Source organism: Lycium ferocissimum, chromosome 11, assembly GCF_029784015.1.
Source record: "Lycium ferocissimum isolate CSIRO_LF1 chromosome 11, AGI_CSIRO_Lferr_CH_V1, whole genome shotgun sequence".
NCBI lineage: Eukaryota > Viridiplantae > Streptophyta > Magnoliopsida > Solanales > Solanaceae > Lycium > Lycium ferocissimum.
In genome coordinates this window covers 34578060-34595055 of record NC_081352.1, presented here as the reverse complement: position 1 = coordinate 34595055, position 16996 = coordinate 34578060, and the positions used below count along the sequence as shown (strand labels likewise).

The 16996-nt window shown below is 36.4% G+C and overlaps 1 protein-coding gene and 1 pseudogene across 1 annotated transcript; both read right to left on the bottom strand.

Moving 5' to 3' along the window:
• Nucleotides 1–815: 815 nt before the first annotated feature.
• On the bottom strand, nucleotides 816–1376 carry LOC132038272 (putative F-box/LRR-repeat protein 23). Its single transcript, XM_059428960.1, has one exon. The coding sequence runs from the start codon at nucleotides 1374–1376 to the stop codon at nucleotides 816–818; it is 561 nt and encodes a 186-aa protein (XP_059284943.1).
• LOC132038271 (calmodulin-binding protein 60 B-like) lies at nucleotides 1165–9470 on the bottom strand (annotated as a pseudogene).
• Between the last annotated feature and the right edge of the window lie 7526 nt (nucleotides 9471–16996).

The window sequence follows — 16996 nt, the reverse complement described above, 5'->3', positions numbered from 1 at the left end:
AGACTATTTTTATCAATTAATCAACTCGAACCATGAGATGACATTTTGGACCTCCATACATCTGTGCCTGGTATAAATGAGTAGCTCAATTAGCTGCAGTGTCATACTCTTTGCATATCCTTCAGGAATCTCTTCTAAGCAGCTGTAGTTTATGATAATTACGTGCTCAAGGCATGGGAAAGAATCATCAGTGGCTCTCCAATACTGGGGAGGCAAATTTTCAAGGAGCAACAACTACAATTAAGTAAATCCTTCTCTTTTACTTCCCACTCTTGATGCACAAAGGCATCAGCTTTTGATTTCGGCACCTCGAGTTTGAACAACTGGCTAATTATCCTCCTGTCCTCCGATTACAAATGAGTGTTGCAAAGAATTCAAACACGGAAGCATAAAAAAAGAATCAGTCGACTGAGTTCCAAGCAGTGCAATATTTAGTGTCTCTAGTTAATGTCAATATATTAGATTATCTAGGAAAAATCTCCAATTAAATCCCTAGAAATATTTCTTTTGTGCAACAAGAAGGGATCAACGTAGAAGCACATTGCAAGTTATCTAGTACTGGATACTTGAGAAGATAAATACATCCTTAAAATGGAGATGCCTCATTGAGACGTATTCCCCAATTTCATGTTGTAAAGACATACTCCCAAGGAAATTTTTAACAAAAATACTGACACAAGAAGAAGGAGGGGGGGGGGGGTGTAATAATACAAAATATTCGCTACATTATCATTGTAGACACCTGAACAACTGTTGATAGTCCAATGACCCAAAAAGTCCGCAACTTCAGAAATGAGGCTGAAACAGGACAGCTGTCAGTAATCATCAGACATGTCATCTTCATTATCCTCAGATGACATGTCCCATTCATCATCCTCAGATGACATGTCCCGTTCATAATCCTCAAATGACAGGTCATCATCTTCTTCCCCGCAAGCGTTAAATGAAAAGTCAAGACCTGCCAGAGAATCATGAGGGAGCTTCACATTTTTAATTTGTCCAGATATTCTACTACTCAAGACTTCGTTGAGGCTAACATATTTGCACAGCCGCAGATCAAGTGATACAAGATGAGGACAACTATCAAGAATAGCCTTGAGGCCTTTATTTGTAATACTGTTTCCAATGAGTTGAAGGTGGTGCAAGGTTGGCAGGTTTTTAGCAATAGCTAGAGCCTCTTCATTTCTCACATCTTCATTTTCAAAGTAATCACCTGATCCCATATCCAAGGAGTTATTCAATTCAAACGACTTCAACCATGGGCAAGAGTGCCCAAGAGCTTCAATGCCTTCTGTTGTGATAGTAGTGTGTGTCAGGCTCAGCTCTTCTAACAATGGGAGCTTTTGAACTGCTTCAACCAAGCCGTCACATACCATACCATAGCAACATGCAATGCTAAGTTTTTTCAGTTTTCCTGATCTGGTCGACAAAAGCATAGATGACTAAAATGGCAGATTGAACCAAGATCAGCAACCACAATCCCTAATACAAAAAAAATTGGTGGAAGTATACCACGGGATGAAACTATTTGCTACCTTACTTATCAACCAAAATAAAAGAGATAAGACAATATGCTACCTCCTTATAGAAAAAAAAAAAGTTTTTTTTGTGTATTTTCATTGTTATATATTGCTTTGAATTGCTTGTTCTTGTGCCAAGGGTCTACTGGAAACAGCTTCTCTACCTTGCCAAGGGTCTACTGGAAACAGCTTCTCTACCTCCCAAGGGTAGACTGGAAACAGCCTCTCTACCTCCCAAGGTAGGGGTAAGGTCGGCGTACACTCTACCCTCTGCGGACCCCACTTTGTGGGATTTCACTGGGTATGTTGTTGTACTTGTTGTTTTATTTCCTTTGAGACTGCAAATTTTTTCTTAATAACGGGGAAAATTTGACCATTTCCCCTTTTTTAATTTAAACGAAATATCCTCCTTTTTTTACCCCTCTCCCAAGAGCTTCCCCTATTTGCTCATTTGATAACTCGAACCCACAACCTTTGGATTGAAGATGAAAGGTACTTACCATCTGAGCAACTCAATGGGGTCGTTCAACTTGAACAACCTTAACAGTGGAGGACTATATTTGAGGCAATTTTTGTACATAAAATACAGTAACTAAGAGTAAGGGCCCGTTTGGCCATAAGATTTTTCACTTTCTTCGGAAAAACGTTTTCACTTTATTTGGAAATCAACGTTTAGCCATGGAAATTCCAAATACAACTGTTGTAATTGGAATTTGAAAAACACCAAAAAACTTATTTTCACTTTCAAGACATTTAAACAATCATATATTCTTTGCAAAAACTATAACCAAACACAACTCCAACTTCAATCAGATGTATGAACATGCTTAGTTGAAAGCATACTTTTGCCATACCTCCTCCCTCCGCCCCATCCCCACAAAAGAAAACAAAAATAAAGACAAAACAACTTAAAGAAGGAAAATGGAAAAATAAAGGGCAGAAAGAGGCATATGACTGAAGAAGACGATTTGATGGTTCATACCTTGTTCAACTGGGTAGTTCATAGTGTGTTGGCTTGAACTAGGAGTATGAGAAAGGCCAATTTGCAGATTGGATATAAGGAGGGCTTGGCCAATCAAAGAGTGGTCCTCAAGGGGAATTAGACAATTCAAATTTTTGTAAACACGATGCTTAAAGTCTTCCACCTTCCACAGGCAGTTATAAGAATACTATCAGCTTTTTAATTATTACGGTAAAGAACCAAATAAATATCTATGTGGGATACAGACCTTCTGAAATACATCTAGTTTGTCCAAGGACTGCAAATTTTGTCCATCAAGAATTGCTCCTGCGAGCTCATAGATGCAGTTGAACAGAAGTACAATACTTTCTCCAGCGTTGTGTATGTACCACTCAATGTTGTCTAAAACACAGGTTTTCACATGTTCAGTTATTATCTCCCATGTGTTGTTTCCAACCCCACAAGCCAGCATCTACAAATTAGATGAGACAAAAACAGATACTTTACTTATATAAAAGTTCGACTTACAGATCAAAGACAAGATTCGAAATGTTAGTATTAAGGATGAGCTTACCTTGCGCAAAAGAGATGGATCAGTGACATACAGCCGTAGGAAGTCTTTCACACAGGATATTCCTTCCTGACTCAACCGTTTGCGTGATGCACCATTTTTTGCATTATTTTCCAACCGCCATATTTCATCATCCAAAGTGGGAGGGTAATGCTTCCTACAAGCTAAACCGAAGGAATAAGAAAATAAAACAATGTCAGTACAAAATATTACATCAAAATAATAGGCACAACGACCGGAAAGCAGTACTACAAGCAGCATCTCCACAAAATGGATATTTTAATCTGCTTGAGGCAAGTAGAAGTGGATAATATAGCAAGCATAAACAAATTTCTATCCATCAATCCTCTTTTCCCACTTTGCAGGGTGTCATTAATGGGATGGGGATAAGGGCAGGTAAAAGGAACTTACCCTCCCCACGATGATCTCTCACAGTAATGGGCTTGCTAACTCCTTATCTGACCCTAAATTCACCAGAGCGGTTAATCAATTTCAATCCCAACCTAAAGGTCCTGCTCTTTGTCCAGCTTGAATTGTCAGTGAAGCTGATATCACCCAGATATCCCACACCGTCCCTTAGCTGAATGAATAAATCTCCAGTCAATAATGGACGTTTTCCTTTTCTCTCATGAACAACTTCTCTGCTGAACTCTTCTTCAGTCCAGTTTTCTTGATCGTTGGGATTAAATTCCCCATTAAGCTCAACCACACCAACTTTTACTGAAGATAAGGGTCCAGATGTTATCCTCTGGTTGGAACTAGCATCATGCAAGAGAACTTTAATGGGCCTATTGCCCGCGGATATTTTACTACCCATGTAAAGGGAGGTAGGAAATATATCGTCAAAAAGTAACTGAATAGTCCTCGATTGAGAAGTCTCCATATCATTAAGTGAGGATCTGCAACAACCAAAAGAAATCCCCTTGTAAATCATTTTATACCAATATCAACCAACAGATTCATGTTGATACTTAGAGAATGGTAAGTCTATAGTTAAGAAAACTGCATAATTCTTCCATGTGCTGGGTAAGCGTGGTAGACAAAAAGTCAAGGGGATTATCAACAGTCATTTGGTTAAAAGCAAGAACTAACCTCAGGTTTGATCGGAGTGCTCTCTCAAGCTCTTAACGCACCTATCACCGTTTAAGAAAACAAAGAATGATAAATATGGAAACTTTAACAGAAGACAAATCAAAGTATAAAATAAAAAATAAAACAAAATACTGCTTCTCTCTGTAACAATATAATATTAGATTCAAATATCAATAACTTTCAAGATTACTCCTATTGAGAAGAAATGAAAAATATTTTACCTTTTACCTTGTGAATGGCATTTTACTGGCACTCGTATACCTGCAGAATTACATACATGGCCTGGTATTGTCTAATAGTTAAACTAGCGGCAAACCATATTACTACTAATTAACATGAATTGATAACAATCCTCCAATCAAGAACAAAACACAATTATCCTACCTTCTTGAGATAAAAAGTAAACATCAACAAGTTGGAGAAACAAAATAATGAGAATAGGGATGCATAATACAGACATTCAGTGGCAGGTAAAAAGGATTAACAAAAGGTAAAGAGCACTTTGGGCTGAGAAAACCAGTGGCGGAGCCAGGATTTATGCCAAGGGGGTTCAAAAATATAAAGAAGCCATAAATGAAGAAGCTAAGGGGGTTCAACGTCTACTATATATACATAAAAAATAATTTTCACCTTGTATATACAGTGCAATTTTTCGCCGAAGGGGGTTCGGATCCCCCTGGGCTCTTACTAGGTCCGCCACTGGAGAAAACCTTGTAACTTATCAAAATGCAGGCAAACTTACAGAAACGTAAAAGCTATTTGATGAACAATGTGAAGATATCTGGTCAAGGATGTCCAGGCTATAACCTGATGTTCACTAACCAAATAAAACTTTCCAATCAAAAAATAGCTCAACAACTTTCTGAGCTTAACAAAATTCATCCTTCTGCATCTCCACGAAGACACTAATCATTTGGTATGCGGGATAAGGTGGGATATCCCAATATTAAGTTTTGTATTAATTTTATACTTTGTTTGGTACAAGGTATAGATTTATCCCAGGATAATGTTATACTTTGTACCAAACAGAGTATAAAATGAAGCTCAAACCTAATCCTGGGATATCCCACCTTATCCCATCAGTGGTCGTTTGGTACGTAGGCAAAATTATCCCAGAATTATAGTCCTGGGACTAATTTATCCCATCTCTTGGGACTAATTTATCCCATCTTGGAGATGGGATAAAATAATCCCAGGATTAATGGGATAAGATGGGATATCCCATCTTTAAGTTTGCAATGCACTTTATACTTTGTTATAAATTTATACCTTCTACCAAACATGATACAAAATTAATCCCACGGTTAGTGCTGGGCTATCCCAGCTAATACCGTGTACCAAACGACCCCTCATAGTTGGGATTATTTTGTCCCACCTTTCAGATGGGATAAATTAGTCTCAGGACTATAATCCCAGAATTATAATACCGGGATAATTTAGTCCGCGTACCAAACGACCCCTGAGGGCCTATTCGGTAGGTCTGCAAACAAAAAGATACTATAATTTTCTTGCTTAGAGCATGGAATCATACCACTCTTCGGATTAAGTGCTCCAGCCTAAGTGCAAGTTCTTGCGGAGGAGAAAAACTCTTTGGCCCTGTAAAAAGCCTGTCAAAAACGCCAATCAATGCAATCCAAATTAACAAAATAACAGCTGCAAAAAAAAAAAAAAAAAAAAAAAAGGTCTGATCCCATCCTAAATAACATACTGGGTAGAAGGATGTTGGCGCATAGATTCTCGAGTTGAAAACTCAGAGTTAGAGCCGTCATCATTACCCTGATTGATATTCCTTTTCTGTACCATCAAAGTTCAATTAAGGAGTGAAAAAAAATGAAACAGAGCAAAATATGATAGCAGTTGTAACGTTCAACTGTCAACCACCAAAGTTTATATAGAAATTAGTGACCCCCATTTGGCAGGAAACAGGGTAGGAAGCTTCAGTAATATCCAATTAATTTATATTGCTAACCATAAGTCAAACACAAATGGTGTGGTTCTTTTGTGCATTAACACAAACACACTGTGGGTGCTATGTGGTATATGAGTGTGTGTCTAGTCCTTCAAAATTAGTATATTATTAAAACAGGAAGACTTCTTTTAAGTCAATGTGTTTTAAGCATTTTATTATTTAGTCAAATCGAATGTATAAATAAAAATATTTTGAACTACCTTTATTTTTTTATATTATGTTGTTATTTTTCTTTTTTGTCTTTTTTGTTTTTGCTATGTCTTTTGTGTAATCCGCATTTTTTTTAATATAATGTGTATTTTGTATTGTTAGAAAACTTGTTATCTTTATGTTTAATTATTATATTTGAATGTACAAATATAAATATTTTATTTAACAATAATTCATCCAATACGAGAGGTTTATACTAATTCAAAAATAATTCATTCCATTAAATTACAATACTAATTCAAAGCAATACATTACTAAATTACAATAACAATACAATCTTCAAGTTCTAGAGGCTCTATTACTTCGAGATGTGCTTGTACCACCACGGCCTTGTTGCCCACACGAACGCCTGTCATGGCTATATTGCTTACATGTAGAGCACCTGCGAGAGTCAGTTCTTTCACTAATATCCATTTGATTGGGTCTAAGACTCTGTGAGTTAATGCCTAATTTCTTGATGTAATCCTTGTTAGCAACCATTGAAAACGGCTCGTTTGGCCAATAAGTTTCATTACCAAGTAGGTGGAATTGGCCGAAATATGTTTTAAGGTAATTGTGGACCTTGTATTCCCCCGCCACATAACTTGTTACCGTTTTTGCCATTCTCTCGAAGCACTTTAAGCATGAGAACACGGCATGTGGTATGTTTGCCACTTACCACAATTGCATGTTCTTGTTGCCTCATAAACGGTATGCATGTTTCCACCCGTACCGTTGTAATAACCCGTCCTAACTTCATACATACATTGAATGGGGTCATACTCGGTCATTTGGTGAAGCTCACATTTTTTTCTATAATGCTCCATCTTTTTGAAGGGCTTTGGCATTCATGTCCCGCCTTCGGCTAATATCGCTTTGGCCTGCCTTGTCCTAACCACAAATTGCTCCACAACCTGCTTGAAAGTCATACTTACCATTGCGGTGACAGGTAGTCCCCGAGTAGATTTCAGCAAGCCATTGAAAGACTATGAGTTGTTTGTTGTGAGCATGCCCCATCTTTTGCCTCCATCAGCATGAAGCGTCCATTTTTCAATCTCGAGCTTCATTAACCAAACGTATGCGGGTTCACTAACTCGCCCGATCGAGATCCATTTTTGCAGCCCATTTTCTTTGTTGATGCTCCATCGCAGTCCCCCACATCAATTTGTTTAGAGTACCATTGTGAAACTTTGATCGCAAATTTACCTTCAAGTGCCTTAAGCAATAGCGATGGTAAACAAGGGGAGACTGCCACTCTGGAAAATTATCCATATTGTGCAATATGCCTTTATGACGATCAGACAACATGCATATGCCCGTACGATCCTTAATAACATGAGTCTTCAAATGGGTCAAAAAAATCCCCCATGTGTCGTTGCTCTCATTAGCGGCAATTGCGAAAGCAAGAGGGAATATTGACCCATTGGCATCCATTCCTACTGCAATTAGGAGCTTGATGTCGTATGCACCATATACATGCGTGTCATCTATGGATATCACTGGCTGGCAGTGAGCAAACCCATCAATACATGGTTTGAATGTCCAAACTATGAAGTTGAAAAATTTACCCTCTATAAGCCGCCACTCTACAACAGTACCAACATTAAAATGTTGTAGAGCCTCCAAATACCTCGGCAGCGATTGAAAAGAGTATGCCAATTTCCAAAGACCATCTCAAAAACATCTACGCCTGAGAAATCCCTTTCTGTTACTTATAGTTTTACCATATACGGTTTGAACGTTTCTAATGCAATCTTTGATGGGGATCCTACACAAGTTTAAACAAACAATATTTAGTAATGATCTTTTAATTGATAAAAGACATATAATGTACTAGGTAAGATAAGTTACCTTGACGTTTCGGCAACGTCTTTAAGTAACACTTGAGCAATCATGTTTGTATCTAAATTATAATTATCTGCTCGATTGTCTTCCATATCACAAGTGTCGTTTTGGCGAAATTTTGTGATAGCCCACATACCATCAGGCTTAACAATTCCCCGAAGCAACCACTGACAGCCTTGATACCATCGTCTACAAACTAGCCTCCATATCTTTGTGTTTGACTGTTCAACCTTAAACTCCCTCATTTCCTTAATATAATAAATTTTGACAGCCCGTTGCAACGCCTTTTTGGATGCGAACATCATTCCTACTGCAAGGTAGCATTGATCTCTGTTGAGATTCTTTGGTTCAATCCAGGTTTTTAGGCGACTATGATCATCTTCTCTTGGGAAGACAAATGCATCATCACGACTTTACAGGCTGTCAAGATAAGGAATATTGTTAGAATGTCAATGAATTGGGCTTTTAGAAGTTGGGTTTTCCACCATCGATGGTGATACATGGTGGTGCATTGGTTCTTGTTGGTTTTGGCTTTGAGGAATATTATTGGTCATATCAACTTGAACATCATTATCATATTCATCATCGGTTACCTCTGCATTATTAGCTATTTCATCGTCATCACTTGATAATGACTCATAATAATTTGGAAAATCTTCATTATCAAGTGAATTCCTCCTCCTACACGAAAAGTAACATATTTTAAATACCAACATCATATATATATATATATATATATATATATATATATATATATATATACGGATTATTTAATATCAAGGTGATGAACTTACTGATGTTGATAAGCATTGTCATGGTGTGGAGAATGATCTACTCCACTGAACTGAGAGGGTTGACCAACATCTATATTTTGTGCCACTGGCAAGTTTTGAGAATAGCTCCTATAAAGATTTGAAAAATGGTTATTTACTAATTCATACAACAAACACGTGCTACTACACACAATAATAATATAAAAATGCATATTTACCAATTTTCATTGTAAGCTTGATTAAATTGCTGGCTTAGATTTTCCAGCGGCACTTGACCACTCAAAATGTCTCCATAAGAACTAAAGTCCCCATAAGTGTTACCATGAATAGGCTGGACTTGAAGGACTTCTTTCCGAGGTATCTTTTCAACATATATCTCAAGAACATTAATGAATACTAAATCAGTATATTCTTCCGGCGATCCCAAATAACCACTCAAAGATTCATCATCGTTGATATTGTGCATGCCATAACACACTACACCGTTTGATATTGTTTGTGGATATCTGCCTGTTATTGAGATTCCAAACTCAGTGGGTGTAGTTTTCATTCTTTTGTGCATGTAACTGACTAGTGTTTCATAATTTAAAGTTGTTAAAAATTTAACATAGGCTTTTGGTCTGATACTATAACGAACGGAGTAATTGTCCTCAACGATATCTCCATCCCAAAATAGTGAAACCCTAACAGTTGAAGCATTTTGAGACATTTTTTCTATGAACTTTGATTTTTTTTTCAATGACTTGTAAGACTTAGACATATGAAATTGATGAGTTTTTCACTCGTCCAACATTCATGTTAAATAAATTCCTGAAATTGTCATGTGTGGTGTGTTGTCAAATCATCACTTACATTGCGCATTAAAATGGTGCGCAATACAAGTGAGAGTCATATTAAAACGGTCAAATAATGCAGCATTGTATTGTCAAATCAAGCCTTTATGTGTCATAGATTCCTGAAATTGTTATGCGTAGTGTGTTGTCAAATCATCACTTATATTGCGCATTAAAATGGTGCGCAATACAAGTGAGAGTCATATTAAAATGGTCAAATAATGCAGCATTACATTATCAAATCAAGCCTTTATGTGTCATAGATTCCTGAAATTGTCATGTGTGGTGTGTTGTCAAATCATCACTTATATTGTGCATTAAAATGGAGCGCAATACAAGTGAGAGTCATATTAAAACGATCAAATAATGCAGCATTGTATTGTTAAATCAAGCCTTTATGTGTCATAAATTCCTGAAATTGTCATGCGTGGTGTGTTGTCAAATCAACACTTACATTGCGTATTAAAATGGTGCGCAATACAAGTGAGAGTCATATTAAAACGGTCAAATAATGCAGCATTGTATTGTCAAATCAAGCCTTTATGTGTCATAGATTCCTAAAATTGTCATGCGTGGTGTGTTGTCAAATCAACACTTACATTGCGCATTAAAATATTAAAATGAGTTATATTAAAGCGCGGCATCATTGTATTGTCAAATCAAGCATTTATGTGTCATAGATTCCTGAAATTGTTATGTGTGGTGTGTTGTCAAATCAACACTTATACTGCGCATTAAAATGGTGCGCAATACAAGTTAGAGTCATATTAAAATGGTCAAATAATGAAGTACTATATATAACATGATTGACAATTTCAGGAAGCATTCACATTAAAATGAGTCATCATGTCATTCTACACCCAATTTGATAATCTTGATTTTATTACATGTTTTACCCTGAGAAACATATTCGAAGCAATTGGTAGGACATGGGAACTAGATGATGACTTTTAATACTCAAATAACCCTAACAACAAATTCAATGGAGAATACAATAATAAAATGAGACAGGAGTGGGATTGGCGTGTTAGGGAGGCTGCAGCACAGGAGCAAAATTTAGCGTTAGTAGGGTGTAAATGCTAAAAAAAAAGTGTTATGTCAATGCCTCGTGGAACTCCACAAGAGTTTAATTTTGCTCTTAACCGTTTTCGGGAAGAGAACAATCGGATGCAAATACATTACCTTAGGGTAGAATATGGTGTACATGGTAGCACAAGATTTAGATCCAAGTGGGATTCGGACTGTGAGATGTCCGATGAAGATTAATATTTTTTTATATAAAGTAAGTAGGTAGGGTCATAAAGACCACCCCCTCGCAACTAGGGGTACATGGGGGTTTGCAACTATATAAGTAGTCCTTTCTTTTGTTATTAGACTACAACGTATTCAATGTCGAGTAGTAGAAACGCAGCTTGGTCTTTACTCCTTCCAAAAGAACCAAATAGCAGTGATGATGAGAGTTCAAATCATAGCAGTTTTTCGAGTGATAACAGTGATTTCAAACTAGATGACCTAAATCCCCACCTTTTTATAGAGCGTAATGATGATTTCTGCAGTGTGAAATATTCAAATCGGTGAGAATATTATTGCGATTTACACCGAGAATGGTCACATCGGCTTGCCAAATCAGAACGTCTTATTCGTAACTTGAAAAATCTCAACGCTCCAATCCCAATAAGGTACTCAATAACCATGCCTCGAGTAGGTCTAGAAAGTTGCGAGCTTGCCGTACAAAGGATTAGAAAAGAAAACAACAGAATGCTGGCAAGACGTTGTAGATTTTACATGCTAAAGTTGGCCGAAGAACAAGCATCATCAATCGGTAGAGAACTAACATCTACTGAAAAAAGATGTGTCTTAAGAAACCGCCAATATTTTTCTGAGGACGATATTGAGGACTTCTATTCTGATGAAGATTAGGGATTATTTAAGTTCTTTTAAATTTCTGACGCATGCGGTTAATTTGTATTGTTAGTTTATGAAGAAGTCATCAATGAGAAAAAAATTAGTAAGTTTTAAATTTGCTTTGATTGTTTAAGTCTATTATTAATTTATAGAGTTAATAATACATAAAAAGTTCAACAATTGATAATTTAAAGAAAAAACTAAAATAAATTAGTACATAAAGGGTGCAGATTACATTATAGATGAAAGGGAAAAGACAAAATACATAGGAATATTAAACTTAATAAACAAAATACACAGAAATAATAAACAACAACTAGATAGCACAAATAATCTTCAGGCACTTTACAACGCCAAAAACAACGACCCGGATTATCTGGGGTCCTTGATAATTTTAGCTTACAATAATAACCGCATTCACAAACATCGGGTTCTATAGCAAAGTTTGAGGTTTGGGAGCTTTGAGACATGTTTTTGGGGGGTGCAAAAGTGTGTTGACGGGGTAAAAATGGAGGAAATGAAAGAGAAGAGTTTGCTGAAAATTGGCTAAGTGTTTTAGGGTTTTTATGGAGGTCTATTACGCACAGATTCTGTGCGTGAAAAGACTTAAGTGTAAAGTTACACTTTGGTCCTATCGCGCACAGAATCTGTGCGCGAAACCTACTTATGTAATTTTTTTTTTTTTTTTTTGTGTTAGTTTTTTTTTTTTTTTTTTTGTTTGTTTGTTTGTTTAGACTAAAAAAGTAGCGGACTCTTCAAAATTAGTATATTATTAATACAGGAAGACTTCTTTAAGTCAATGTCGTCTTCTGCTCACACGAAGACAATGTTGAATAAAATATTGTTGCTTTTTTCTGATTAATCAAGGCCACAACTTGGAATGTAGGTTAATAATGGGGTTTTCAAGATTTGAAGAAGAAAAATCCAAGAAAATAACCGGAATTAGTAGTATTGTTTTATTAAGGATAAACTACCAACCGCGTACACTCAGAGAAGTACAGGGAAAGAGCAGTTAAAAGAAAATTAAGAATCTAATCAACCCAAGTTATGTGGAAGTGCGGCAAGACAAGTAATTAGTGGAACGCGTACCTGCTGATTATTCTTCTGGTAAAACTAGGATATGTTTTACCTAGTAGTTTGGTCCAGGGTGCAAAACACATAAAAATTTATGTGAATCTGGTGTTTACATGCATCAAACATACTCGCTTCTTTAAATTCGTTTAAATTTGTTTTTCTTATTTTTATTTTTTAGTTGGTTTCAAAAAATAATGTATCGTTTTATTTTGACAACTTTTTAATTTTAATTTTTCACATGGAATATTTTAGAACACAAGATTAAAAATTTTTACAATTTTATATATTTGTAATTTAAGACCACAAAATTCATAAATATTTATTTTCTTAAATTCCGTGTTAAGTCAAAACAAGACAAACAAATTGAAACGGAAGGAGTATTAACTTACGCTTGATTAAGGAATCTAATAAGGTGAAAATATGAAGAAAAAAAATATCATAATAATATGAGTACATGTATAAATACATGTCATGTATCTGTCATACCCTATTTTAACCGAGGTCAAAATAGTTTACAACATCCGGGTAATTCCGAGATTAATTAAAGTTAAGGAGTCGCCACCTAATTATTTACGGTGAATTAGGGCACCTAAAGTTGATTAAAGCGAGTTTTCTAAAGTCAACTCTGTTTAAGATGCAAAACTTAAGATTCTAGGTAAGGGTTCAATTAGTCTAAAGGGAAGGTATTAGGCATCCTTTAAGACCCATTAACGATGGTTAACCGAAATAGGACTTATGATTAGGTAGGCTTAAGTGTAAATACAGTATTTTAAATACTTAAGAAAATATCTTGAAAGTATTGCTAAAGTTATAGATAGAAGTAGAATGTTGTTTAAAGTAAAACTTGTAGAAAAGTAGTGATGGCATGAAAAGAGTTTAGTTATAAATAAACTAAAAGAAACGGGATTGTTTAATGTTTATATGTATTTGAAAAATGAGTTATGCCTACTGGCAAATTAAATTGTATTTGTAAAGTCATTGCAAGATTGATATTAATGTTTTAACAAATATGTATTTCGAGTGTTCTAAGATAATAAGAGTAAATTTTGATTCTTTTAGCTTAAAATATGTAGTCATACTATTTGAAAAATCGATTATTCTAATGAAGATAAATATTGTAAATACTATAAATAGTTTAAACATAAATAGAAGGAATGAAACTTGTGGCATTAATTATTAATTTCCTTTCAAATTAACTACCCGTTACACTAACCTATTAATTAAAAGGTTCACCTAAACTAAGAAACAAAAGTGTTAGTCATGCAATGTAAATTAAATGCACATGCAAGAATATATAGAAGAGCAAACAAGTAAATAACAAAGTGGAACGACTAATGGCCAATTAGCCAAATTCCATGGCCCTCGGTACAGCCCGAATGTGGAAAAAGAAAGTGGCACACTGCAGCTGATGGCAAGCAGTGGCTTAGGAGCTTATGGCACGCATTTGCTTATGGGAAATAGTGGCATACAACAGCCTGAGAGATGCGGCAATTTTCACAGAGAGACAGCGGCGATAAGCGATATCATCTTGTGAAGGTGACGGCAAGGTTGTCATTCGGTGGCGGCGTAGCCGAGTCTCAAAAATGAGATTCTTAGGCTCCGGAGTACATGTGAAAGAAAAGAAAAGTAATATGAGAAGTAGCACAAGGTAACAGTAAACGGAACAGCAAACACCAAACATCAATCTTTTCTCAAAATAAGCAACAAAACAAAGGGTTGGTTCAGTCGCGTATAGCAAACATCTGCTGCAACTTGCAGTAGCCAAATTAATTTAAGATCAGTATTTCAGCCGATAATACAATAACTCGACTCAGAATGAAAACTGAAATTTAACTCAAGTTGTGACAGGAACTCAGTTCATAATAGGAAGTAGCTCGCGGTCTAAAAGTATAAAAAACAGAGTGGCTAAAATCACCACAACTCGTGACTGCAATTAAAGGAACTGTACCCTTTTGTGGGTATAGTGAAGTGAGGCGACGAGGTCTCGGATCCACAATCGAACACGACGAACCCGACCCGATCAAAACAATCCGAATTTCGAATGTAAAAATGAAAGTAAAGTAATATGTTGATTGTATTTTAGAGTGATGCTGTCAAATTTAAAAGTAAGCTCCCCTTCGGCTAAGAACTTAAGACGTATTTATAGAATGATTTCTAGGGTTTTTCTTCGGTTCAAAAATTGGGCGGGATGTTAAACTAGGGTTTTTCAAAACGAATTCAAAGTGAACCGTTGAAATGTTCACGTGGTTTGATTCGGGTGTTACCTGAAGTGGACAGATTCTCTGTTTTTTGAGGATTTGTTGTATTTTGAAGCAAAAATGAGAAACCTCCCTTCGTCAATGACAGAAAACTTCGGGTAAAGCAACGTAAGGTCGTTTTCTTGTATGGAAATGGTGCGGACAGGTCGTAAATGCTGAAAGAGGCTGAGACTTTGGTCGAAAATGGAAGAGGGAGGAGAGACGAGAGCGAGGTAGACGACAAAGAGAGGACAGAGGATAAGGCGTGGCTGCTGTTCTGAAAATGGGGGTGACAATCTGTTCAAGGCTAAAAGGATTCTGTTTGTTTGCTAAAAATGGGGGGAAAGGAGAGGAACGAAGAGAGAGTTGAAGGGGGGAGGAGGTGCGGCGGTGAGTGGGTTGAGGAAAGAGAGAGGAAGATAGGGATTAGGGTAAAAGAATAAGGGAATTGGGCCGGTCGGGTCGGGTAATAAAGTAGTGGGCTGGACGGGTGAAAGGCTAAATGGGCTGGCTAAATTATGTGGGTTGCGGATTTATGGGCTTGATCATTTGGGTCATTAATTTGGCTGAAATTCCTCCTCCATATAAATTCCATTGGATTTTTAACTTAACAACTAGTACAATATATATTATGATAAAATAAAAGACTTGATAAAGTATTAATTTAACGAGCACAAAATCTGAAAATAAAAGGCTTAAGTAACTAAAACGCCCCCGAACTTGGCACGAATTGCAACTTTCGTCCCCAAACTATTACTGCACTTTAAGACACCCCTAGACTTGGCAAAATGGGTTTTAATTAATCCCCGAGCTGCCACATGGCATAGTGAGTGTAGTCACACGCCAAGAGGCGCGTGACAAGTGCCACATCGGCATTAAAACGGTAAAATTTCAATTTTGACATTTCCCTTTACATTTCCTTCAATTCCAACGGCTAAACATCGACCACTTCTTATTTAACCCCTCCCTCCATTAAAATACACCATAACTTGAATTTCAAGCTTTTTGTTCTCCTTCTTTTCTAATTGTTAAATTTTCTCTCTCAATTAGGGGTGGGCGTTCGGTATTCGGTTCGGTATTTTTGAAGTTCGGGATCGGTAATTCGGTATTCGGTAATTGAAAATAGATACCAAATACCGAACTTTCAAACTTCGGTTCGGTAATTCGGTAATCGGTAAATTAAACTTCGGTTCGGTACGGTATTCGGTAATACCATATGGAAGTCGAAGTCCATCGTATTACATCACAGGAACTTCACCGCTTAAGGTGTCAAACAAGAAATTGATTAGGTTGAAGCCTTCATATACACACAATTTCATTAGGATATCAGAGGCAAGTACATTAACTGCTTTCTTTAGCAATGCCATAAACAATGAAAGAACAAATACAACTATCCTTGTGGTGAAAGCACGTTTCATTGTACGACTTCCATTACATTTGTTCTTTAGGAAGTATAGGGGGAGTGAGTAGATTCATTTTCCTCCACCAATGAGCTAATCTAATAAATAATTAACTTTCGGTGAAGAAGGAGCCCAAACAATAAGCATTCAAGGATATCTGGCTAACTCCTGCATTTTCATATTTTCTTTTGTTATTTCCTCTATCAGTGATGCTTTCCTTTCCATAACGGAATATAGAGTACTAGATTTTTTCGAATCTGAGCTATTAAATTTAAAGTAACCATAAAACTTTGCGTCCATGACAGTGAGTTTGTGGTAATTAAGTTATATCCCAAAGAAATTAACAAATTAATATTCTGCATTTCGTGTGGATCCTCGTATATATACTTCAAAACCTAACAATAAATTGTTCGAATTAAGCGAATAGTAGTTAGTATCTCACGTTAATGACAATGGGTTCGTGCCTACTGTGGTGTTTAACAATTAACATCTTGCTATACAATGCAACCCATAATTAGTTTGGAATGACAAATACATATATATGCTTCAAGGCAAAGTCTGCCCATAAGGCATAAGTATGCCCCCATCGGCATAAGTTTGATAATTCGTTAACAAATTTATGCCGAT